We start from the raw sequence: 26,655 nt of genomic DNA on the forward strand, positions 1-26,655 counted from the left end.
TCTCCAGCTGCAGTCTCTTGTCTTAAACAGCTTTCAGCCAAGTCTGAAGCAGGGGCATTGTTTTGTTGTTGCTGTTTTTCTATGGCTGAATAATGCCAAGTATGATGGTGCTGTGACCTTTGGCTGGAGCATCTCATTGCAAACAGTACTGTCTGCTGGCCTATGATCCACAGTGGGATTTGGTTTTTACTGTATCAACAGAAGGGGAACTACCTTTTATTCCAACCCCTAAACAGATTGTGGAAGCCAAGACATGAACACCAGGAACTAGTGTGTTCACACACATCAAATGGAGTTTGTGGAGCAGATTTGTTCTTCCCCATCTCCCCCCCTCCTTTACTGTTTCTTAAAAGATAATTCACTGCTCATTGCAAATTCTGAATCATCATAAAACTCAAGCATAAATTGACTTCATTTTTTGCAGGAGGATGAGAGACTGTATTGCTTGTGCTCCAAGTCACCTTGATGAAACACAGTTCCAAGTCAGAAACCATAAACAGGAAGCAACTGAGAGTTCACATTAATAAGACTTGCTGAGAATACAGCAGCTCAGTGACTGTGCACTGACACAGCTACATGGTCAGTTTACAAGCATGTTACAGCTTATGTGTGAGCTGTAAAAGCTTTCAATTAGTCTGTCTCTGGGATGCTGATTGCTAATTCTTCCAGGGGCAGGACTGGTTACAAGAGGGATCTGGGTTCAACTTGAGTCACAGATGATTTGGGGCAGAAGGGCATGTAGTGCTGGTAGTGTGAAGGCTCAGCTACTCACTGTTGCTGTAGATACTTTGTGTGGGTCTGGCTGCCTTTTGTCTTAGATGTCATTTCAAGTTCATGCCAAAGGTAGGCTTTGTATCACACAACTTTAGTTGTCTCTAAGTCTGGTGTCAAACTTAGGCTCTTGAGGTAGTTGCTTCCTTTTTCCAGCTAGGGTAAAAGAGCCACCCTCCTGAGAGGCCTGTCCACCTTTGCAGACTACGGATGCTGGAAATGTAGAAGGTGAGATGGATCTGTCTCTGAGGATGCCCAGATGAGGCTGAGAATCTGTTTCCCCTACAATGAAGGTCTTCTGTGATTAAGATATTTTCAGGAATCCCTTTCTGTGTGTGTTTTCAGTTGGGCATTTCTTTATACCCATATGAGAGACATTTACATTATCAGAAAACACTGTCACTGACATTTTTGTTTCCAAATTGCAGCAAAGAGCTCTATTATTATCAAGCTACAGGCAGACCCATCAAACTTGTTCTGATTCTTCTATTAATGTTTCAGGGAAAATGTAAAGACTGCCTCCACAACTTGCCTTTATTAAATCAGTTCCTATGTGTTTAGCTGGTATTAATGTAATATGATTTTCTTGCTGTTTTAAAAACACAGAAGGAAATACAAAACATTTACCTTTTTCGCACTTTGAGAATAAATGTACTTGCTTTCACATAGTATGTTAGGAGAATGCCAATCAACTTTCCAATACCATTTTAATTGACAGAGCAGCTCAATAAAAAATAAACCGCCAAACCACAAGGTCACAGTGCCTAGAGTTTTAAAATTCGGTACATCTAATTTTCTCTGCCCTCCATTTCTTTTCCCTATTACATCAACCTATCTGTCTGGTTTAGGCTTGTCTTCTAGACCCATCCATGAAGGACCTATCTCTCCTCAAAGATCATTTACTGGACACTGCTGTAAAGCAAAAATGTGCTGTTATGCTTCTGCTGCATAATGCTGCTGGGACAATCGTGGGCCGGGGGAAAAAAAAAAAAGAGAAATCTAGAGGAAGCATAGCTTGTTATTCTTGGTCCTCACTTGTTATGATTTGGACCCACTGTATGAGAGCCAATGGAAAAAAACCCTGAACTAGAAATTCTCACAGAGCTAAAATACATCTAAGTAGTATTTCACAGTGGAGTAAGTGCAAAGTGCTTTGAGAGCCTTTATGATGAGAGACTGATTGTTAGATACCGTAGCTGGTGTTACTGCATAGTAGGCTATCCAAAACTTACCTCTGTCTGAACCATGTGAACACGGTGAAGCCTTAGATCATGTACTGCTGCATAAATGTCGACAGCGTCCTTTGAATCCAGCTGTTGCAGAATTCGGTCCAGTGCAATGAATGTGCCAGTCCTGCCAACACCAGCACTGGAAAAGAAAACAACCCAAAAGACTGAAAAGCAGATGGATAAAAGCATTCAATATCATCATACGATATTTTTGTAAAGTTCAGATCTCCAGGGTGAGAAGCAAGCTGTTCAGATGGCACCTCTGAGACTTTATAACACTTCAGAGTGGAATTTACTTAGGAAGGAGGAAGGGACAGTGATGGTAGAGGTACCTCTCCTACTGCCTGCACTGCTTTCTGCTTTGGATTAACTCAGTCATTGAGATACACTGAAAGACTGCGCCTGACTCTTGTCAGAGTTTTTAAACCTCTTCCCTCCAGGAATACAGCTGGTTTGTTTTCTAAAAGATCCGTTGGCCGTTGCCTTGTGGAAGGCCAAAGTAAGGAAAAGTATCAGAGTCCCCAGTAGCTGAACTGCCGGGAGGTGGGGTCTGGAGGCAGGAGGTTGGAAAAAGAAAAGCTGACTTGCTGATAATAGTAGAAATCTGACATGCTGCAGCACATGCTGTACAGGTGGGGTCATGTAAGATACATCCCTCAGCCCATATAATGTGTGGAGGGGTCAGATACTACAATCAGGTGGTACCAGTGAACATATGGCTTTATCAGAAGATATAGCACCGCACTGCACTCACTCTCTCTCTCTGTAACCCTATAGTCTGCTGCAACTGGCCACTGGATTACAGATCAGGCAGTCCAGTTTCATCTTTTTCGTATACATGTGAAGGGGTGGACTACAGATCAGAGGAAAAACTGCAGACCTATGACTGCCAGAGACGACAAAAGAGCAGAACAGCATGAAAAGGCAGTAAAGAGAGGAAGTCTCAGTCAGAATGGGGGAAAGGATAGACCTGTCAGCTGATCTCAACATGTAGTCAGATTTACCCCAGGCATATCTTACCTTTTTAGAACACCCCTTAGTGATTCAAATGTTGGACCAAAAGAGCAGCACATGGGCAATTTAAGAACGCAAAAGCTTATGAGCAGTGGCAGCTACTGGCACCTATAGTTCTCTCCAGTGGTCCCACAGAGACATGGTGGTTTCCTAAGAATCATTTTCAAGGCTTCTCCAAGGTAAGGCTGTGGGTTAGTGCATGTGCCTTGGGAATACTGCTCTGATGTATCTGGACACTTAAGCTCATCAGCTATTTCTCAGGTTCTGTGGCTGCCCAAGGTCTAACAGGGATGAACATTTGGGAACTTCCCAAGGGTACGCACAAGAGCTCTGTGCCACTGACCTTTTCCTGCTGTGCATACCTGCAGTGTACAATAGTTGGTCCTGTGTCTGGGGTCCTGTTGATATAATCTCTTACAGTTCTGACAAACTGAATCAGGGACTGGGTGGTCTCTGGCACACCATGATCTGGCCATACAGTGTAGTGGAAGTGACGAATGAGCCTTGTTGAGTCAAGCTGCTCTTCCTGTTGGGATTCAAAAGTGTGGGTCATCAGGACCAGAGAAGGGACACATACAACATGCACCTTCAGAACAAATGCTATAGCTGCCACCAGAGGTGAGCTGGGCATGATGCAACTGTGTTACAGCAGAAGAAATTTATCCTCCCTAATTTAGCCTTGCAGGTGTTTTAAGCCAATTCATTACGAAAAAAGAAGAATGAAAACATACACTGCAGATTTTAAACTCTCTTATTGTCCATTCTGGGAGCACTGATTCAGACAACATCTGTACGATCAGGTCTCCATAGTACAAGGAATCCTGATCGAGGGGCCAGTAGTGATCACACTTTACCTGCAGGGACACAGACAAAGACAGACTTAGCGTTAGAAACAGCTGTAAACAATGCCTCTGTTCAGCACTAGCAGAAGCAGACTTCAGACCTCCCGTGTCTGAGGAGGAAGGAACAAAGGCAGCAGCTGAATTCAGAGAGAGATGCCACTCCCTGCCATGTCAACAAACAGTGCCTGGGATGGGAACAGACTAGCATGGGAAGTGGAAGTTCTCATAATTGATGCTTGTGATGAGAGGAATGGGAAGCACTTCATTGATGCCCTCTTCTGGGGCACATTTTCTGCATCAAGTCTTCTCAGATCTCTGCTTGGATGAGAGGTCATTTCCACTGCCTGCTTCCTCACCTCTTGCTGAGATATGACTGTAGGGTGCCACTTGGAGCCAGTGAGATGCAGAAGGACACAGGTCCTAGTCTGCATTGGCTTTCACACTCTCCTCAGAAAAAAATGGTAAACTGAAAGAAACTGACCCCATATGTGCCACCAGGTGATTGTTACTTCTTTGTTTAATCTTCTTACAGACCTATTCCCTGTCTTACAAAGGAGGCAGAATGTGGTCATACCTGGGGGGGTATGCTCCACTTGCACTCAGTAAGAGTGTGAAGTGCATGAATGGTCTCTTTGCTAGCTACATCAGGGCTTATATATAGAGATAATTTGATCTATTTACCAATCAACATTTGCTCTCCAGAGCTTATATTTAAAGTTGATCAGAGTTGATGTGATCAACAAGCATTTTTTTTTGTTGTTGGTTGTTCTTCTGCATGCTTAAGGGAATTGTATTAGTGCTAGAGGACAAAGTCCTGGATTAGAGACCAGTAGCAATGAGCTCTGTTCCTAACTCTTAACTTTGACATGCTGCGTGAACTTGGGATAGTCTCTGCATCCTCACTTCACAGCCTTAATCTGTCTCCAGTCTTTATACTATACCTCTTATCTCTTACTGTATATCTCCTTAACTGGGCCCTTTTTGGCATTAGTGTGACGCAAATACTAAACAAAAACTTTTAATAGATGTTAGAACAGTAATTAATAATAAAGAAGAGTCACTGCTCACCCGGCCTTTCTCAACACACTGGGTTACCATGACAATATTGTGAACATTTTGCTCCCATGCCATCTTCCAGAACTCATCTTTCGTGCCAGGCAAAGGGCCCTGAGTTGCTATGTATTCCCTGCGGAAATTAATGCCCTGCAAATAAAGAGAACTCCATTAGTTTCCAAAAAGGCGGAAAAAAATATCTTCTAGCAACTGAACAAGACATGGGGTTGCAGCCAGAGCTCTGCAGGAACAATGCCCTTGCTGGGACAATAGTTTTGAGAACTAAATTTTTGCCTTGAACCTGGAAGCAAATGATTGGTTGGAACAGAGAGAAGGAGACTGTAGCAGTATATCTAAATACTGTTCCTTTTGTGGCAGTCAAAGCTTTTCATTTTTCTACTGTGCTCAGCACAGTCTCAAGCAATTTTGAAACTGCAAGGAGCTTTTGCTTTATTTACTGTTTTTAATAAATTAGCTGAGTTCTGGCTTGAAATCTGGATTGCTAAAGCCACTGCTATTATCAATCATAACTCTTCGTCAAAGGGCATTATTTTAATTCCAGCCAGTTTCACCACCCTGCAAGGTGCCAATACTGTCAGGATGAGCTACAGCTCCACAATGAGAATGCCACCTGCAGTGATAGCTACAGTTGACACTGTATAAAAGCAGCAACCTTTAAAAAACCGTGTCCTTGGCCAATTAGACTTGCTATCTTACACAACTATAGCAATCCAAGAAAGTGCCCTTAAGTGCTCGGTAAATCACTCACACTTAATTTAATGGCAGTCAGACACAGTCTTTCAGTCTTTCACCCACAAAATAAGTTTTCAGATTTTTAGCTCAAGTGAGTCAATGAAGGGGGAGAGGAGCCCTAACTATCAAGCTTTATATTCAGTTTTAGATGAAGGACAAATTACCACTGGAGGGAGGACTGTAAAACACCACCCTTGAGTCACTTACTGGTATGTAGCTTGCATTAATGTAGTCTGAGCAAGGGTCATCATCCACATTGGAAAGCTTCACTCTTGATGTATCATCTAGGAAGAAATCCATAACAAGTGGCTTAGGGTTAGGTCTTGATTTTCAGTCCCTCTCTCACTTACAAAAATGCATTTCTGAAAGGACTGGCAGCACTCTTACAAGATTTTATATGAAGAGCTAATTTAAAGGGAATAACTGATTATGTTTTTACTGCCTCTTTCATTCACTCCAATGCTGTGGAGTGTTCTAAAGACTAGGAGATGGCTGGTAAGAAGGAAGCAGTAAATATCCCAAATTTCCTCTGTTGAGCTGCACAGGATTTGTTATGACAACAAAAGGGCCACAATAGCACCCCCCTTTGATCCTAACACCAGTGTGCTGTACTGAAAAGCAGTGCCCAGCTCTGTCCTTGAATGAACAGTTGTGTTTTAGTGGTCTTCCGAGCTAACATGTGGAGCAGGCCAAACATCTTCCCTAGGCAGACAGCCTTCTGTACAGAAATACAGAGTGTCTAAGCCACCGGGTCACTGATTCATGAGATAATGCCACCTTGGATCTCAGTCAGGTGTCATTTCTTGTACAATGCAGGCATGTTGCCCAGCCTGGCAAGGTAGGCAGAACAGGGGATGCTATGAGGCTGTGCTGCAAGCACATACCATGTCCATTAGTGGGGATGTGGAGCAGTGAGTCATGTGGTGTTCCTCATCAACATTTTACCTTCAAAAGTGCCATGTAGGAGATTAAAGGGGGAAACTCTCAATGACAGACAGGTCTAGGTCTTGCCTTGGGAGAAGAGGGTTAACCTCACACACGTGTCTTACCATGCAGAATCACACTAGTTCTACACTGTACAGGAGGTTTGCTATGTACTCTGAAGAACAAAGATTTGGCAAGGCTGTCAAAGAGCACTGAATGGATGATACCCCATATGTAAACAACCCTACTGTTATTTCTATTATCCTTGTTACCAGCAGTGACTGAATGCCCCTAATAGCTGGAGCTTTTTCTCCCTGGGCTGAATGCTAGTCATTACACCTCCAGTGTGAAACTAAATTACTGGTCTGTGTGAAGCCATTCAGAGCTATGCATCATCTGCCTCCAAGCACCAGAACCTGAGCTGGCAGAGACATTTCATCTCTGACAGAAAGCAGAGAAGGGATTGGCTGCACTCTCTTTTCCACTAGACTTGCTGAAACAAAGTGAAAAATAGCTGCTGTGATGCAATATTACACAACCAAACCTAAAACTCACAGGGTAATATATTATTGTATCGATTTTTCCCTCTGTTCTCTGGCAAAAGTGCTATGTCACACGTCTGGTTTCGACCCACATCTTTCAAGTCCTGAAAAAAAAGAAAAAGAATAAAATGCGAGGTGAAAATAATTCCAGGACGTGACAACGCAGGGGGAAACAGCACTTATCAGCTCTCAAAGGCCATGACAGAGAGTGGTTGTTTTTTTAAAAAACAAACTGAAATTACATAGGTAATCATATTGTTTTAAACCAAGTACATGGCTGGCAGGTAATTTGCATGCTTTATCACACATATGTTGCATGCAAATCTGATCTCAGCAAGAGAGGTATCAGGCAGAGGCTGCCAACAAGAAGATGCTATGCCAAATGAAGAGCTGGTTTCTGCACTTGGACAGGTGGAATTCAGCTGAAACACTCCAACTTATCTGGATTTGTGTGAATAAGACAAATGCAGACCTTCCTAATGCATTAACCTGTTGATTCAGTCAGCCCACCCCTTCATAAAGCAAGTCCTTTGCCTAGGTTAGGATCCCACCTCATACTCCTTGGACAGAAGGTAGTTGGAGTCTGCTTGAAGTTTGGTGAAGTGTGCTTCAAAGTGACTGACTTTGATCGGACTAAAATGTTCAACAGGAGGAAGAAAATCACAGGATGAATCACAGTCATAATTTATCCAGTTGGTTACCAAGAAGCTTTTTTAGGTATTATTTTTTTCTTTTTACCTGGAAGTTTTCCGGTTCCTAGAAATGATTTAGAAAGAAAAAGAAACACTTCATCAGTGAGTGACCAGATGGATCTGTTCAACCATGATGTCATGTTAAAAAAAAAAATCTGACTTTACCCTTTTTGCCCCAAGTTCAGATGGACTGGCAGTGGCCTGTCCCTGCGAATGCTCAGCCTTGCTGTAGATCTCTCATGGCCACTGCTGGAATAAAAAGGAAGGTATTCTGTTGTATCTGTTCTGATACTGATAAGAGTTGGTAATAACATAACTTACACTGGAAAACAGTAAATTGGAAAAAAAGGAATTTAAGAAAGTATGTTTTGATTTGTGGCTCTGATCGTGTGACATTGCTCTTAACTGGGGCACAGAGTTTTCTTGTATTTTAGCTTGGCAATAGTGATGTGGAGTGTATGTATGGCCCAGGCAGTAAGACTACTTACTTGTTCTGAAACACTCACAGCCCAGTCTGTCATCAAGGAGGGTGTCCTTTGCTAAGACGGGCCCTAAATCAGTTGATTCTCTACAGGCAGGGAGGAACATATAGGGAGATTTTCAGAGCTGTAAAAGGTCTACAGCTTCCACCACACGTACTCTGCAGACCAGGCCAGCAGATGCCCAGGTTCATACCAGGAGTAAGTGGCAGAACCACATCAGGCTTTGGGAAAGCCGTCAAAATGGTAGTTACTCCATACAGTTACTGATGCCTTTCGTCCTTTTGCTGCCATCTCCTCAAGACTCCTCCCTTAGAGAACACTTCCTCCTTATGTGTGATGTGGGAAAACAATACTGGTGTAATTGCCATCCTGCTGGCTATATAACTTACAACAAGAAACCACATTCTATATGAAGTTTATCTATTTTGGCTAAAAGCTATAACTAGTCAGAAAACAGTTTTCTTTCAATCTGAAATTCTGGCACATGAAAAGCAAATTCAAAAAATACAGACTTAATTTAGTATCAGTAAAAGAACTGAATTTTAGATTTTCAGTGTTTCCCTTGTAATGGAAATGTTGAGGGGTTTTTTAAATTTCAGAAACCATATGGAATTTCACATCTCTCAGTCATGCAAAATGATTTAAATGGATAAAGCTTTTTTCAAAGTTGAGATAGAGTATTTTACTTTTTAAAAACATATTTTAAAATATGAACTATTTAAAGTTCACTATTTAAGATTCATCTATAATGTAAAATACACAACTATAATTGACAAAAAATGAGAAGTAAAGTTTAAACTAATCTTTTGGACACTGAGGAAATGCCATACTCAATATTTTTAAATTGAAATGATAATATCTAAATGAACAGTTTCAATAGCTTTCCATCTACAATGCAGATGCAATTAATTGAAAACATTTCATTTTTTTGACAAAGGCATTCAGTCTGAATGATAAACCAGTTTTTCAGATATATTTAGACTCCTAATGAAAACTAAGTTACAAGAATCCTCTATGACATAATTATGGCATCATTTGAATGAAAAATATATAGATTTCTTAATATGTAAGTTCTACACTCAGTGTGCAGAAGATGTTGGGGGACACAGACTTTGTCTGTTGAATAGTTCTGTGCATTCCTCCAATTTTACAGTTACACTTTATATATTGTATTACTTAAATAAATATAAATTGACATTACTTCAGTAACAGAGACTGATAAAGGGAGTCAACTTACCCAACTTTCTGTCTGCAGACAAATAAAGCAGTAACAGCCACCAACATCACAATCAGAAACAAGCCAGCACTCACACCTTCAATAACTCCAAACAGAGGCTCTAGAAACAAAACAGTGTATGTATCTTGAGGAAAAGATCAGAAGACTTGGAGAATCGATAACTCTCAAGGGATCTGTTATTATCAGCTAAAGAAAATGGCTAAATAGAAGGAAGTGTAAGGCACTTAAACACTTAGCTAAAATCTGGCCTTGATTTTCTGTCCTTATTTTTTCCAAACATTTCGCAAAATTTTTCACTCCCAAACACAGTAAAAGAAAGCACAACTCCATTATATGGGAGTTTGGTTCTTTTGCACTTTGAAGCTTTCTTGGTGATAGTTCACTGAGCATTCATCCTCTTCTCTACTGTCAGCAGCTCTGCAAGCAGTCCTCTGAATTTTCAACAGAAGCCAGATAAACCGTGGCTCCAGCCTCATCTCAGAGCAGCCTTCAGGACATGCACAGCAATCCGTTTTTGTTCCACTCCTTACAAATAGTTCTAGATACCAGAGTGTTCTTAGGCACAATATATAATCGCATGGTACAATCACTGATAACAAGCCTGAAACTAACCTGCCTCTGTAGTGATGGGTAAAGAGAAGAAGGTGTCTGCAAAGAGCGGTTTAGGAAGTTCCTTCGGGTCTTCACTGAAAAGCTGGGTAAAAGCCCGTATGCTGATCCTAAAAAAGCAGTATTGTTACAGTTATGGCTCATCAGATGTTCAGAACCAACAGGAAACAAGTAAGAACTTATTTGCCCCTTAGAAATAATTAAAACCTTTCCACCCCCACAAACAATTCTTAATACAGGCACCTGAGTTAAATACTAATCAATCAGTATTCTACTTAATTAATCATTCTGATCCCTGAGTCAAATATTGGGGAACCCAGCTACTACAGGTGGAGGGCTCTGAGGTACCCTGGCAGAGGTAACATATGGGCTCTGGCAGCTGGCACACAGCCTGCCTATGCCTGAAGGCAGGACTAGCAGAGCTGCAGAGGGGAGAGGACTCAGAAATGCCTCTTGGTAGGGACACATTTTCCCTTCACTTGGTTGGGTATGGCTGTGCTAATGGAGATTTGCTATAGTCCTCTTGGTTCTCCGTGTAATGTGGGTATTTCCCAGACTGAATATTTGGGAAACGTGCCCTAATGAGAGCAGACTATAGTAGGGTAGCACAGTCTTGATGACAAAGCAGCTAAGAGGCATGATATGCACTCCTTGGCATGTGCCTTCTGTCCATGTGTCTTTTCAGTGAGAATACTGCAGATTTCTTGGGAGAGTATTTGCCTGTGGTAGGGGCATGGCTGAGCCCCACTGGAGCTCATGTTTGGTCTCGCAGCCTGTGTAACTGCTGAGCCTGGTCTTGGCAGTCACCCTCTTCTACACCCTACACTAACCTGGGCCTAGCTCTGGAGCCTAGTGATGGTGCCACAGGATAGAATAACCTCCAGGTTTTTCTAGCTTGTTCCAAACGACTGGTGTGGGGTAGTGCTGGTGTACAGACTGAGTGAAGCGTGTTTGCCTTCTCCTGTTAAGTACTATTCTGACTTAGCAGATGGTATTAAGTCTTTCCAAAGAAATATTTAGCAGCTATAGGAAAGCTTCTCATCAAGTTGAGGTACATAAATAAACCTATTCACTGCACAGAGTTTTGTGCATAATTAATCATATAATATCCAAACTAGCGAAGGACTGGTTGTTACCTATGGAACGGGGGCATGGAGAAAGCTTTTATAAATTTACATTGAAACACAAAGAACATTGTACAACCCAATTACTAATCTACAGAAGCTCAAATGGATCAAGCATACAGACAGTACCATGCCTAATAATGTGACAAGAGCACAGCTACCAACATAAATCTAACCTATAAGCAGTTTGAGGCTTTAGAGGTCCATCACAGAATTTGTGGTGATCTGGATCACACTTTCCTCCCAGATTTTCCATTTCTCCTCCAAGCTTAATGTCAAAGCTTCTATAGTCGCTGTCCGGATTTTCAGCACATCTACTGGCAAAATAATTTGTCTGGTAGATGCGTATAGAGTCGTTGTGTTTATACTCCAGGTAGGAAGGTAATGGGTGCTGCTCATCAGGCTTTGGTCCTTCACTACCTGCGTCATGTGCAGAGAAAGACAGAAGGTTCAGATGCCACAGCCATTAATGTGATGCAGTTTGTAGGCTCAACCTCTTGACAGACATTCTTATCCAATTTTCTATTTCTTGGAGGCTACCTCATGAATACAAAGCTACAGTGGTTAGGGTACCTTGTTTCTAGTACCAACCTTTCTATTATGTCTTTAGGCAGATTTCCTTGCAAGACCTCAGTGTAACTTTCCCAGATACAATGCTGATATAGGCATGCATAGGTCGAATTCAATGCTATGCCATTTTTTCCTGTGCTGTTGGTGGGAGTTTCTGTGATTCAGCTTCCTGGATCCTACTACTAGCTATCTCAAAAAGCAAGTAAAAAAAAATCCACACACGGACAAGTCTACTCTATATAGTGAAAAACTACAATAGGAAATGACAGGGGTTCCCTGAACGTAAATTCACAATAATGGTTAAAGGACTCAGGTAGGCAAAGCATTTAAACTACCTTTTGAGATCTGTTCACAGCAAGGCAGTTTCTTCTGTGTCCACTGCCAGTGGCATCCAACATAAGTCTCCTACTATGGAAATTGTCTCAGCATACATGAGAATGCAACCTAGAGTATAGAAGCTGACTACTTCTTCTGTCTGAGCTCTGCAGTTGGTAATCACTCTCTGAGGATAGGACTGAGTTCCTACATCCCCAGGCTAGGGAGGAAGTATAGATCCAAAACCTGCATGATACTCAGCACTAGGAAAGGAGAAACCCCTTTGCTGTGTGGTGATAGGGATGTACCTCCCCATGCAACTCCTATAGGCTGTAGAGAGAATAGCATTAAACCACGACACTTACCATCAGCCTCTCTCACAACCACAGTAAAGTACTTCACAGCTCCATTAGTATCACTAAACCAGCTGCAGTTAAAAGTAAAGTTGATGGAAGATTTGGTAATCAGCACCTCTCTTTTGTTCACTCGTATATCTGGGGGTGGCTGAGGGGGACCTGAGTAATTTAAATAAATAATAAATAAATAAAAAATAGAGAGAAAGCATTATCTATGTACTTGCTGTGAGCTAGATCTAGTAAGGGAAATGCAATTTGTAATAAATCTCAGCCGCCTGGCCCCAAGTCTCTGATTGTATTCTCTTTGCAAACAAGGAAGTGTCTTCACCTCCCACAGGGAAACTGCCAAAAGATGAAACAAGCCAGCAGTGAGTTCACCATAATAACAGTGATAGATCCTCTGGGAATTCCTGCAGAAGCACACATGGAAATGTATTAAAATCTTGTTAAGTCTATGAAATCAGAAATTGTAGCTACTGAAAATGACACAGGTTTAAGACAGGCATTTGGAGGCCACTTAGCACACTCACTACAGGAATTTACCTATTTTAAGCATCTATACTCCTGCTTCCTTTTCCAGAGGAACAGAGTCAGCCAGACACAGCATTCAACTACAGAGTACCATTTTCCAGACTGACTGCAGAATTTCCACAGGAAATGTTCTTTGTATGACACAAAGGTATTCCTTGAACAGTGACACAGCAGAAGTACTTTGCTGAAAAGCGAAGTACACAGGGAAGAAAGTGCAGCAAAGGTGGGGAATTTAAGGATCTACATTGCTGAATCTTTTAACAATCTGTATTACTGAAACTATATTACTCATATGGGAAACATCAAATACATAAAAAGGTGGCTAAATTTCAAAAGAATCAATAATTCACGCATTTATATGTACTTCAGCTAAACCTCTTAGTTTAGCTAAACCTCTACAAAGCCTAGCTGCAATTTTTTATATTCCCTTGAGGTAGGGTCTCCAGTGTTAACCAGGGTCTGGGAGAGCAGCAGTGTTCAAAACAAGTAAGTGACAACAAACACACGTGAAGCACAAAACAATAACAGACGTGAAACAGCTAACTTTCCAATAGGACTCAGTCTCACTTCTTGTGACTCGAATAGCTAGTTCTTACTACATCTGGATTTGCAGCATTCTTAGTGGTAGAGGAAGGAGATTACAAGGTTGCAATTAAAAGGCAATTGATGGTGGAATGGAGGTGAGTTGGTGACTGAACTCTGTAGCTTAGCTCAATAGTTCCCAAAGCAAACATTACTTTTATGATCTAGCATTTCAAAAAAATGTGGCTTTTAATAAGCAGCTATAGAGGCATCCCTGAATATAGGCTTCCTGGCCATCCTGTAATTTTTGAGAAGTTTAGCCCTGGAACGGTTCAAGCCTTTGCATTGAATGTGCCATTGAATCCTGAGGTACTGCAAAAACTGGAGCAGCTCTAGGTCAGCGATGGTAGGGTGTTGATTGCAGTGATGCCTGGCAGTTCAGAGGCACCAGCAGATGCTACTGCTATCCTCCACTCAGCAGCCTACAGGTGGAGAAACTGAAGAAACTGGTTCAAAACATATGCTATGGATATCTGTGATCCTCCCTCAGCTAAAATTCCTGCAGGTGATTTGGTCAAGTAGCACCTCAGAAGAGTGTACAGAAACCCAAAGAGAACACAGTACCACAATCCAGTGTGCTTATTGATGCATATTTGTGCTGAGGATGGCTTTCATCCTCCAATCCGTGAGAGGAAACGGCAGACACAGGAAGCCAAGCAACAACCATGAAGACAACTGAAGGTGTGTGATGACGAGGACAGGGTGATGGGATAACTGTTTATGTTTCTCAGGCTATATTTCATGAATGAGCCAATTAATTGGGTCTGGCAATGTAATGAGAGGCAATATAGCCAAAATCCTGCACTGTCTGTCACAGCAGGGACCAAAGGACAGGTTCAGCCTACTTCAGCCACAAGATTGTAAGTGCCACACATTGGCAATTGTGGAGTTCAGAACTCCTTTTGCTGTCTAACCAACACAAGCAACTGCTTATTGCTGCTCACTGCCTCTCTTCAGGGCAACCCAGAATTCCACTTACGATCGATCATTGTGATGGTGCTGTCTTCAACTACTTCACTCGTCATGTCTGCAGAATGCACCTTGATGGACACCAGGTATCGTCTATGGGGAACGAGGGTCATGATATTAAGCAGAGATTTGTCTTTTTCTATCCTTTTAGAAAATTCCACTTCACGAGTGTCCATTTTTTTGCATTCAACGCTATACCCATCAAAGTCAGAATCAGGAGGAGTCCAGGAACACGCGATGGCAGTAGAGGTTTGGGGCCGACAGTGAAGACTTTGTATCTTGTCTGGTTCTAGAGAAATGTTAAGAAGTTTAAGTTCAGTGAGAAAAGGGACAGGCATCGTACATTCTCTGCTCACATTACAGCTCCTAGATTCTGCATTAACCATTAGATAAGAGCAGGAGGCTGGGAGTCAGAATTCCCATCTCTCCAGCAAATGTGTGCTGTCTGATTATTACGCAAGGCCCTCTAACTCATTTTAGCCATCTGAAATCAGATCTAGTGACATCAGCCCCATCAGGTTTGTGAAGCTTCAGTAATTAACTGTGAAAACAAGCCAAGAAAACCTACTTACTAAAGTCTTAACAAGAACAGCAACACTGCAAAGCAATGGATTTCTAGAACACTGTTACAACTTATTTGGAGGTTACATGTGGTCATCAGTACCAGTCAATATCGATACTGTCATCTCATGACTGATCTGGTTTCCTGGGTAGAATGTGGTGTGTCCATATTACTAAAACATACCACAGACGTATGCTTCATCCATGTAATATGGGAGCACCATTTATAACATGTGACATATAACAAAAACAGGATATCACTTTCAGATGGCAGACATTACATTTAAGTGATTAAATACAGGTGAAATTTTAATTAATATGCTGAATTAAATCTACAGAGCTATACAGCTTGCTAAACACAGATATCAATTGAGAGCTGAATCCCATCTCAAATGACATGAGGATTTGTCAAGGCTCAGTTATTTTTACAATTCCAGGTCACTTTTTCAAATCAGCCTGTTATTGAGGTTGCTAGAGATAATACAGATCCACAGACGCAGACAGAAATGCAGAGCAGTGAAACACTGATTCCAGTTTCAAATCTAGTACAGCACAGTTTCATTCATCCTTCCTGACTTATCATTCAGAAACATTTTATTTCAATATCCTACTGTCGAGAGAAGTTTGCATATTCAACCTTATTTTACCCCTGAAACTGATTGATTCAGGCTCTGCAACCAAACAGTCCCACTCTGGCTGTGAGGATTATAAATGTATGTACATTTTCAATGTTTTAAACAGTTGACCTTGCACACAGCAAGGGCTTAGAATGTAGCTGAATTCACCACAGAATTCATGAATTAATTAACAGAGATTACTGACTATGTAATGAATTGGTAAGATTTAACAGTTTTGCATCTTCTCCAGTTGACTGTTAGGGTGCAATGGGAATAGTTACTTACTCGTTCTCACACTTGCAGACTGTGACTGACTGTATGTCTTCCAGTCGTCGCCACTGACGGTTCTGATGCTGAACTCATAGAGTCTTCCTGGTCGCAGGCCATAGATGATACGTACTTTAGATTTGCTGCTGCTGTAGGGATTGAATACTGTGAGGGGATCCTTTGGAAGCCACTGCAACTCAAAATCGTCATAGTCTGTCCAGTCTGGAGGACCCAGCCACGTGACTGATAAAGAAGTGTTTGCAACATCAGTAAACGATACAGCGTTAGGGGGGCTGGGTGCTACACAGAAAGATGGGAAAAAAGGAAAGAAAAAAAAAGAGATTCTTAACAAATTTTTACACAAGACAAATAAGATGAAACATGCATTATTTTCTTCATGCAGCACAAAGTAGTCCATGTTATCCTGTGTACACAGCCAGCTACCACACCTGTGCTGATGATGGTCACTTTCACGGACATTATATATTCCTGAGCCTTTGGAAGAAAAACAGTGATGACTGTTTTTCTTTCACTCTCCATCAGTTTAATGTACTTAAGGTTATTCTTTATCTTTTCACCTTCAATGACATATAACAAATCCTTCCTCTGTTGCATAGTTGTGAACTAATATGAATTCAGACAGATGGGACTAAGAAAAAAAATCCCATACCCGTTCTTCCTTCAGCGTTTGCTGTGTTGATCAGGTCACCACTGTGAGTCACCACAACCAAAGTGTACTTTCTGCCAGGAATGAGCCCCTGGAAATGCCACTCTTTCAGGTCTTTCCTTTGCCAGGTTTCTTTCTGTGTCCCATTTGGGTTGTAAAGATTCAGCTCATAGAAGTCAACATCTCCTGCTGCTGGACCCCAGGTGAACCACAGACTGTCTGTCATGTTTCGGTTGGATGCCTTGAGAGCAACGACTGGGGCAGGTACTGAAAAAAACAGGAATGAGTATTTTTTTATGTAGAACATCCTTGGGGTGAGAAGAAGCAACCAGACCTTACACTTATCCTGAAACAACAGTCATGTAATAAAACTAGTAGCCACCACAGCTGGCCAAAAAGCCAGGAAGCATCCTGGTAGCATCAGGAGCTTCCTTTCTTAGTTTGAATGGCCACTGTTCCCAAGAGACGTTGAAATGTTTATAATGGATAGTTTTTCAAGTGTTAAGCAGCTTTTTCCCAGTCAGTGTTTGGAAACATCCAATTCTGAGATAGCTGAAGAAAGTACACCACTGCGCAGACACAGTCTTATGGAGGGGTTACTATATGGTGCCTCACTAGAATAAAGAAAGGTTTCACAGGGTGTTAGAGCTGCTAGAGCTGCTTAAAAAACTCTGCTTCCCACATGTGGCTGAAACAAACACAGAGCTGCAGCCAGAGCTACCATTGGGAAAAAATTTTTATTTCACTAGTAGATTGCTTACCTCATTAACCTGACTTGGTTTGCCTTTTTGCCTTTTCCACTCATAGACCAATACTGCTTTTAGGATGGGAGACAGCCATTTCCCCTTAAGGCTTAAGTAGCATATACTGATATGCTCTTTTCCTGACTTGAGTTCCTGGAAACTATTGTAAAGTTTTTTGCTTAATTTTTCCTGCTGTAACCATGTCATTCAGAATTTACCTTTTTATTTAGCTAATGCTTTTTAAACATAAGAGACAATTTTGATATTTCTAAAAGTTGCTTTAATCTAGTATGAGCATCAGACTCAGACCAGCTCACTGGTGTCTCCCATGAGAACAGGTGGTTTTCTTAGATGTTCTTGCCTGTTCTTCCAAAGATAGATGACTCATTAGTGAGGTCTCCACTGTGGGTAACAATCACCATTCGATACATTCTGCCTTGACGTAGGTTCTGGAATGAACACTGCTGGAGGTGCTGCTCTCCTGAAATCCTGTCATGAAGGGATTTGTCTGGATTGTACAGGAAGATGTCATATGAATCAAGTTCCCCTTGCGAGGTGGTCCAGCTGAAGGACAGTCGATCAGTGGTGTTCTCTGTGACTTTCAGATTTGTAACAGCTGCTGGAACTGCAGAGAAGGATAAATGTAAGAGTAAATACCAAAGAGTCTAGCCACTAAGCTGAACCTTTAGTAAAGTAACAACTCATGGCTGGAATACATCTCAATTAAGCCACAAGTAGCTAAAAAATATCAACAGCAACTGTCAGAAACAAGAGGAAAGCATTTATGATATGCCAGTGAATCTTCTCCAATACAATATTTGTACTTCCCAGTGGGCCTGATTCTCCAGCCTGTACTCACACAGAATTGTCCATCAGTTTCAACAGGAAGCTTCAATCGAGCAAAGACTGCAAGCAAGACGTGGCACTTGGCTCTGAGTTTAGAGGTGTATATTAACATCAAATCCTGCACTAAGAGCCTCGAGATTATGATTTAAAAACCTCATGACAATAAAGCATTCAGGTAGTTCCACAACAGACCTACTGAGGGAAGCATTCAGTACTTTGGTTTAATATCCTTATTATCAACCATGGTCGCATTATTATGATAACAAATTTCAGATTCACATACCAAGCACATATCAAGAAAAATGATGCATAAATATCTGGAGTTTGTTCCTTACTAGAATCTTTCCAGAATCAAGATATACAGATGATTCCTGTATTTAATGATATCTGACTGAGGGAACTATACATAAACCAAGATGTTCTAATTACCTGTTCGGCCAACAGTTTCTGCACGCTTACTGAAGAGCCCACCACTGACTGTCAAAACTTGTATTTTATACTTCTTGCCAGCTAATAAATCTTCAAATTTGTGCTGTTTGGCAGCAGCTGGCTCTGATTTGTTGCTCAGGAGGACTCCTTGTTCATTCAAGAGCAGAATGTCATATCTTTCAGCTACACCAGGAGCTTTCTGCCAGGTTATTAACAAGGAATGACTGCTGTAAGCATGATCAGCTAATAATTCCTGGACAGAGGCTGGAACTGGAAACAATTAAAGGCAGGACATTACCAGGTGAAATACAGACCATTCAATACACAAATGTGAGTGAAGTAATTAATAGAACATAACTTCATACACTTTCAAGTTCACTTGTGGGAAAAGCAATGTCTGTGCATATGTTGATCAAAACACATAATTCCTAGACATAAATACAATCAGACAAATGTAAAGAGCATCATGGACATCTGAACTGGGCATGGAGAAGCAAGAGATATCTATAAACTATCATGAAAAGAGGGAGAAGGAGAGTGAGATGAACTGACCCAAACAGTTAATAAAGGAATTCGAGAAAAAACTGAAAAATTAAGTGGTAAATTGGTGCAAAATAGTGGCACAGAAAAGAAAATGTTACCCAGCAGCTGTTGCACAAGGCCACAGATAATTAACACATGTAGATGCTAAAGAGAGAGAATAGATCAAAAGCAAGCTGTTGCATTGTTTTATATGTTCTGACATGCAGGATACTGGAGCAATACATTGTCTAACAAGCCTTGATCATGCAATGGGCTCTGCTAAAACACGAGAGGGATGGCACTGCACTCATCCCATGAAGGCAGACTTTGGGCTGGGGACTTGAATTCCACGCACATTCACCCGGGTAAAGCTACTCATGTGACACATCTCGCTGGTATTAACAGACCCATGCTAAGTGTTTGCAAGAGTCATGACTCTTTGATATAAAGTCTAATATGTCACTCATGAGTCTGGGTGTCCCCATACCCAATGGTACCTTCATAAACATTACTGAATAAGGGTCAGTTTCTGGGAAGACATAATGCAACTTGCTCCTTATCTCAAAAGAAACGTACTTGTTCTCCCAAAAGCTGCTAAGCTGTTGTGCAAGGTGCCACTGTTAGACTGCACCACCACCCGGTACTGCTCCCCAGCTTCCAACTTGTGAAATGTGTGCTCAGAAACATGTTTGGAGACACTCTGGGAATCAAGCTGATGGTTTTGCTGAAATATGGACACTGTATAGGAATCAACATCTCCACCTCCAGGAGTCCAGCTCACTTTCAGGCTGTTTGTCATGCCATTAGGTGACACGTGAATGTTTCTGACCACGCTTGGAACTGGAAAAAAAGGGAACAAAAAGGCACCTGCTCACAAATTTCCTGTTTGATCCAGACTTTCTACTTTCTACCTTTTAATGGCCACAGCAAATGATTCAAAGGACAAAGATCATTTACAGGTACGAGTAATTTCACCTATGGGTAAACACAAGTAAATTTGAAGACATTTGTGTAGGATTACACCATTTTGGAAAAGCAATTCTCTGCTGTCATAGGAGCAAAAGTAAAGAAAATACAACATAAAAAAGTTTCTGCCTCCTTTTATTTGCATAACCTCCCTCTAGTCCAAATGATATTTTGAAAACATCTCAAAAAATCAAAGCTCTTCATGTACCCTTAGTTAATTAGCCATTCTGCAGTTATTATCTCACCCATTCATTTCAGGTCGGTAACAGAGGTGTAAAATAGTGATTTAATACAGATACTGAGCAAACAACTGGTGTGCATGGGAATAACAGAAACCCAAATGCTGACATTTCAATATCGTTCCCATGCAACAAATCAGATGATCTGCCAATAATCAAATATTGGTAACTGTGACATTTGTTTATTAAGCAACAGATCAAGTTGTTTGTAGTACTAGTGTGATTTTCAATGAGATCTGATGTCTTCGAGCCAGTGTTACAGGAGCTCAAATAAGATCATGGTTCACCTTTGGTTTTCAGTGCTTCATTCTAGAGAAGCCTCAACACATTTTAAATACCACATTATTTCTTACTTGTCAGGCCTTCTATGAAAGTAGCACGTTGTGCATCTCCACTGATGGTCAAGACAAGAATTTTGTATAGACGTCCTGGAGTCAGAGCTGTGAACCAATACTCCTCAATGGTGTTCCCAAGGAAAATGGGTGGGAAGATCTTCATATCATTGAAGAGGAGTTGAATCTCATATTTATCAACATCCCCCTCAGCCTTTGACCAAGTTACCTGCAGATCTTCTGTGCTCCTGTTACTAAGAGTCAGTTCCTTCACTGACTCTGGCACTGAAGAGGTAAGAAGAAAGATAGGACACTTCTCAGTACTTACTAACAGATCACAGCAAAAAGCTAACAGCTCTGAAGCCACGCTTCTGAGCTAAAATTTTTCATTCAGTTCCCTAGGAAAAGCAGTATATTGCAGTTATTTGGGTGGTTTGCACCCCATCTAACACTGGAAGGTCCCATTTCAGAACAGGAGTCCCCAGTCTATCAGCATAAAAATAATAAATGAATAATAATGGAGCTTGCAGGGAGTTTGCCTAGCCAACAGAAACTGAGTAAGGTCTCATGTACAACAAATATGGTGCAAAGAGGCCTGAGCTAGCGCAGAGCCAAGGCAATCCATCTGTGGGATGCAGCACCACAATGCGCAGTTTCCAACTCCTGCCAGACACAGGTCAGTTCTTTTTGCCCAGTGCTACATCTGTGTTAAAAAACTCAGTTGTCTCAGCACGGCTCCTTAACTCACATGCAGTGCTAGGTGAAGACAGGTTAGATTGCCTCCAGATCCCTGATGGCTCATGACTAGCCACCTTACTACCCCTGTTCCATGCTCTCCAATTCCAGTTCTTGGGGTAGTTTGAGTAGACTAAGGTCTAGTCTATCTTCTTCTTTATACATTTCCATGACCAGAAAAAAAAACTGTCTTGCACATTCCGGCATAATTTAATTATAAATAGTAAGCTTACGTGGAAAACTGTACCACTGTTTTCCAGTTTTCAGTGGTTCAAGATTTGCTTTCCAAAATCACAGCACAGGCCTCTTCATTCACTTTTTATATGTTCGTAACTTAAAAGCTGGTCATAAACTAAATACTGCTTTCTGTATTTGGAATAATACACATTAAAAGAGACACAGCAACATTCTGTATTCATATCAGATTTTTGTGCCTGGGTATGGGAAATAAAAAAAAACAACACCCAAGGGTGTCTCAGAATGTTTCCAGGGTGTTTACTTACTTGTTCTGCCATAGACCCTTTCACTAGTTTCGTATTTCCCACTCCTTGTGCTGACTGTGACGCTGTACTGCCTCCCTGGGACCAGATTAGTGAACACACATTCATTTTCATCCTTTGGGACACTTTTTGTTTGGATGAAATCGTTGTTGTTCCTGATGATCACTTCATAATTATCAAAATACCCAGATGCATGTAACCAGGACACCTTCAAGTAGTCACTTCGGGCTGAATTGCTGACAGTAAGTCCCTGAACACTTGAAGGGACTGAAAGAAAAAAACACAGTTAAAGATTCATAAAGCAATAACTTTCTGAACTAAATGGAGTTGTGGTAGTGGACTATATTTGTGGTAGTTACCAGGCTTTTGTAAGGAAGTTGCAAAAAGACCACAATGTGGATTTAAGCAATAAAAGAGTAACTGCGGTTTCCAGGCTGCTTTACATCATATGACAATGGTTTGCCTTTCCAATTTTTGGTCTTAAGGAACTTGGTCAGTTTTGCTTATAGTACTGAGTTCCACAGGTTCACACTAATCCTGAATTTAGTCCTCCATATTTACAGGGCTGTTCCTTGGATTTTCACTTACATCATGAGAAGACTAAAATTCCATTAACTTGATATTCTTTGTCATTTTAACACCCCTTACCATCTTTCTTTTATTCTACTGGTTTACCAAGTGTAAAGTCTCAGTCTTTTCAATCCTTGAGAAAGTTTTAAAAAGTTTCCCATCATTATTGCCATCCTTTTCTGAGATTTCTCTATTTCTGTTATAATATTCTGGAACTCGGCATGACCAAAACCATAGACACGTGTGTTACAACACCAAAACCAACTGACATGGATATTACTCGTTATTGTGATACCTTGCTAACATTGCACTAGTTAGTCTATCCTAACCTTTTCTTTCAGTGCTTGAGTAACTTTCTGGGGAGATGCTCTGCAGGATATACTTGAAGAGCCAAGTAGAGGGGTTAAGGGCAGAACAACGCATTTGAACCAAAACTGATATGTGATTTCTGCTCACTCCTAAGGACCGACATGATTTTTATTCACACTAAAGTATTTTTGTAGGATGTAAAGCAGCAACAAGGGCATAAGAATAAAACTAAGTCTATAAAGCTGTAACTTTATGGTTTGAACCTCCAACCCCTACACACCTATCCCAGATTGATCAGATATTGATAAATCATTGATAATGGCTATACAAAGTGGTTACAGTGATTGGATTTGTTCAGAGCCTCTCTTTACCTGTTCGTTCCTGGCTGAAGGTATAATTTTCATACTTCCCACTCTTCGTGGTTATCATCACATTGTAAAGTGTTCCAGGAGTAAGGCTGCTGAAGGAGCATTCACTGAAGGATTTGGAAATGGTGAGAGTCTGAACAATCTGGTCATCGTGAGAGAGCGTTACCAAGTAACTGTCTATATCTCCAGAAGCTGGCAGCCAAGACACACTGAGGTAGTCACTGCGACCTGAGTTATTTACTGTTACTCCAGTCACGCTGGAAGGAACTGTGCAACAAAGAGGAAAAACCAAAAAAGCTTTAACTAGTCAATTCTTATTGTTGTAGGAATGCCTGGAACACTATCCCCTGCAAAATAAGCAGTCTGGGACTCCTGAAAAGTTCTGCACTGACTCCCCCTTAGTGATGTTCAACTGCTTTTTTGAATATAGTGAAGGAAATTGTCTTTGGTGGCATGATCCCAGCACTTCTAAAATCCCAGAAGTTGAGTTATCCTCTCAAATTGCCATTCCTCAGTAACAGCAATAACTACTGAGGCTGGTAGGACCTTGAGGCCCACAGCTGAACGTGTTTCATTTCCAGTGAGTTCTCTGACGCCTAGTGGCCAAAACACGAATGCCACTTGTTTTTCAAGGTGAGCTCAAAGGTTCCACGTTGCCAGAACTACCATCGCTCATGTACAAAACTCTCAGAGGTATTACATTGGCAGAGCTTAAAAATAATGAACTGCCACATTTTCACTGGACTTTGATGCACTGAACTGACTTACCTCTGTAGAGGGGCTGGCCATCTGCTGTCAGAGACAAAAACCTCAGATTTTACAAAATGTTTATGTACTTTAAGCCTTTTAGCATTATTCTTCTCCAGTTGTTTTTTCAGGTTTGTTTTTGTTTTTTCCCCTGAAAATAGTTGTTTTCAAGGAGAACACTGGAGCAAACTGCAGAATGCTTGGCCTTTGCCAAATTCACATAAAGGGTGAAATTGCACTGTGTTGTCAAATTTTTCCTCTATCTGAATATCCAAAGAACCGGTATTATATTTCACGAGTCTTTAAACTTAGAGAATTTGATGTAGTAGTAAATCCTGTCCTATGCATTACAGAAGAGCATTGTAATGAGTAATTAACCCTGGCGGACATTCTTTGATGGTGCATTAGAGAAAAAGAATGGGTCATGAGAAACTGAAACACAGATTCATCTCACTACCTTTAGGCAGACAGTTGGCACACCTAAATAAGGAGCAATCACCCTACACCACCATGTAGTCAATGGAACAAGAAAGTCTCTTCCAAGGAGTGATTCACCACCACAGCTGTACATTACTCTCAGGGTATATTTTTGTCTTTATTAGAGAGTGATCCTGCTGTATGGAGTTCCTGTTGTAGGCAGAGCAGTTAGCTCCCTAAAGCTATGTTTACACGAATCTGGACCCACAGTGTGCCTGAGGTCAAATAGAGGAATTATATAGATGAAAGTCCCATAATTCTGGATTGTCAGTGCAGTGGCTTAATCACAAGACCATTCTCTTTAATAAATTCATCTTTTAAGAACTAACAAAACGCTGGAGTATTTTCCTTTTTACCTGTCCTTCCCTCTGCAATCTTTTGCCTTGAAGATATCCCTCCGCTGACAGTGGTGACAACAACTGAATAGAGTCCTCCAGGTTTCAGAGCATAGAAGTGATATCTGTTGGTTTCACTGGGAACAGTCTCATTTTTAATGACAACATTCTCGTGAATCAATAGCACTTGGTATGAGTCTACATCTCCTAGAGCTCTTGTCCAGTTGGTGAATAAGCTGTTGGTTGATCCCTGACTTGCCACAATCAGATCAGTCACTTGGGCTGGCACTGAAAATAAAATTGTCTTAACGTTACTGAGAAGAAACAAAACAAAACAGAATCCCCCAAAGAACCCAAGTTTAGTCACACTGAGGAAGTGCATCAAAAGAACATTCCAATTTGCAGCCAGACTCAACAGGACTAAAAATAATATAACTGTGGACTGCTTCCTGTCTGTTGGGATGTGGTCTATGGGAAACTAAGTAAGTCACAGTAAGGTCTTTCAGACTTTAGCACAGCTTTTCTCAGCCAGACCAAAATGATTCAAGATCAAGGAACTGGAAGAGATGGCATTTTATAAATATCATTAAACAAAACTCATCAATTTAGGAAATCACATGAGTTCTTTTGATGACTATTTCAAATACAGTGTGTGTCTTTCATTCTCCCTTTTCTCTCCTATTTCCCATCTTTCATTACTAATAAATGGCAAGCTTGTTTAAGGAATACCTCAGGCACAGTCATCTATGCTGTGTTAGACCCCTTAATTTTGGGCATAACTGAGTGGGATGGTTTTGGTTTTACTTTTTACATCAGAAGGTCTGCAGGATATCAACTTTTATAGCATCAAAAGATGAACTGTTAAACAAACATAACATTTATCCAAGTATAACCTCATTAATCTAGTCAGACCAAAAAGGATAAAGAAATAACAAAGGAATGTAATATGTTGCCCAAACTTTACTGCAAATCCTCTTTTTTTATTTTATTTGACAATATTTGGCCAAAGCTAGGAAATACAGTTACTTCTTACTAAGTATTTCTGATTACAGGACCAAGCACAACTGAAATACAGAAGATTCCAACTTTATAAAATAAGATTGCACGCTTCATCTCCTTTTATGTCAACCTTTTTGCACACATAGTACTGGATTAGCGATCATTAACGAAAGCTATAAAATTAGGCACATAACTGAAAAAAATGTAAAGATGATAAAACACTGAATCAAAAATCCTTTCTGTTTTATAATGGTATCATGACATAGTAAGCTCCAACAAGACACTGAAGTGCCACATTTCTGCTCTAAATGCACTTTTAGTGGTACCTCAAGTTTCACTGGAAGCTGACCAATCTGGGATGCATGTAAGACCTATTTCTGTCATATTCCCAGCAATATTTTTCAAGCCTGTCCTGCTGCAAGGAAGATTCAGAGGTTTGGAATGCTTATTAGAACCTATGCTCAAATTACTTGACGCTCATTCCTTTTAACTCATTTTCAATGGAATATTGACACACTATCCCTGTCTGATGTGTTTTCAAGCATTGATTCATACTAGTGAAGTGGGACACCATAACGTTTATGCCTGAATAGGCCTCATAAAGGGGCATAAGTCAGACGGAAGTGAAATTCCAGCTATCTAATCACATAGCAGAGAAATGAATGTGTAAGTTAAACTTATCAGGGCTTGGAAGGAGTAACAAAATTTAAGCAAGGACCACTATCAAGCCATTGGTATGATTAGATTCAGACACTAGCAGATTGTTTTTCACTGTGCTGTGCCAGACCAGAGCTACATTTTAAAACTTTGTTTGCACTGGAGAACCCTTAA

At 40.9% G+C, this 26,655-nt stretch overlaps 1 protein-coding gene across 3 annotated transcripts in view; it reads right to left on the minus strand.

Annotated features, from left to right (window-relative positions):
• PTPRB (protein tyrosine phosphatase, receptor type B) overlaps positions 1 to 26,655 on the minus strand; it is a 59,378-nt gene that overhangs the window by 2,367 nt on the left and 30,356 nt on the right. For 2 of the 3 annotated variants that reach the window (XM_027679708.1, XM_027679711.1), the window contains 23 exons: positions 24,847 to 25,113; positions 23,270 to 23,533; positions 22,023 to 22,286; positions 20,806 to 21,069; positions 19,824 to 20,087; positions 18,726 to 18,995; positions 17,812 to 18,075; positions 16,711 to 16,974; positions 16,059 to 16,340; positions 14,606 to 14,884; positions 12,523 to 12,672; positions 11,449 to 11,692; positions 10,152 to 10,258; positions 9,540 to 9,639; positions 7,986 to 8,069; positions 7,867 to 7,884; positions 7,680 to 7,761; positions 7,142 to 7,232; positions 5,870 to 5,946; positions 4,925 to 5,059; positions 3,746 to 3,868; positions 3,377 to 3,540; positions 2,004 to 2,139 (listed from right to left, as the gene is read on the minus strand). In XM_027679708.1, the coding sequence (XP_027535509.1) occupies positions 2,004 to 2,139; positions 3,377 to 3,540; positions 3,746 to 3,868; positions 4,925 to 5,059; positions 5,870 to 5,946; positions 7,142 to 7,232; positions 7,680 to 7,761; positions 7,867 to 7,884; positions 7,986 to 8,069; positions 9,540 to 9,639; positions 10,152 to 10,258; positions 11,449 to 11,692; positions 12,523 to 12,672; positions 14,606 to 14,884; positions 16,059 to 16,340; positions 16,711 to 16,974; positions 17,812 to 18,075; positions 18,726 to 18,995; positions 19,824 to 20,087; positions 20,806 to 21,069; positions 22,023 to 22,286; positions 23,270 to 23,533; positions 24,847 to 25,113 (4,193 nt within the window). The remainder of the gene's footprint in view (positions 1 to 2,003; positions 2,140 to 3,376; positions 3,541 to 3,745; positions 3,869 to 4,924; positions 5,060 to 5,869; positions 5,947 to 7,141; positions 7,233 to 7,679; positions 7,762 to 7,866; positions 7,885 to 7,985; positions 8,070 to 9,539; positions 9,640 to 10,151; positions 10,259 to 11,448; positions 11,693 to 12,522; positions 12,673 to 14,605; positions 14,885 to 16,058; positions 16,341 to 16,710; positions 16,975 to 17,811; positions 18,076 to 18,725; positions 18,996 to 19,823; positions 20,088 to 20,805; positions 21,070 to 22,022; positions 22,287 to 23,269; positions 23,534 to 24,846; positions 25,114 to 26,655) is intronic. The other variant, XM_027679710.1, reaches the window with a different exon arrangement.

The sequence above is a fragment of the Neopelma chrysocephalum genome, unplaced genomic scaffold (assembly GCF_003984885.1).
Source record: "Neopelma chrysocephalum unplaced genomic scaffold, ASM398488v2 Primary Assembly neopelma1_59, whole genome shotgun sequence".
Classification (NCBI taxonomy): domain Eukaryota; kingdom Metazoa; phylum Chordata; class Aves; order Passeriformes; family Pipridae; genus Neopelma; species Neopelma chrysocephalum.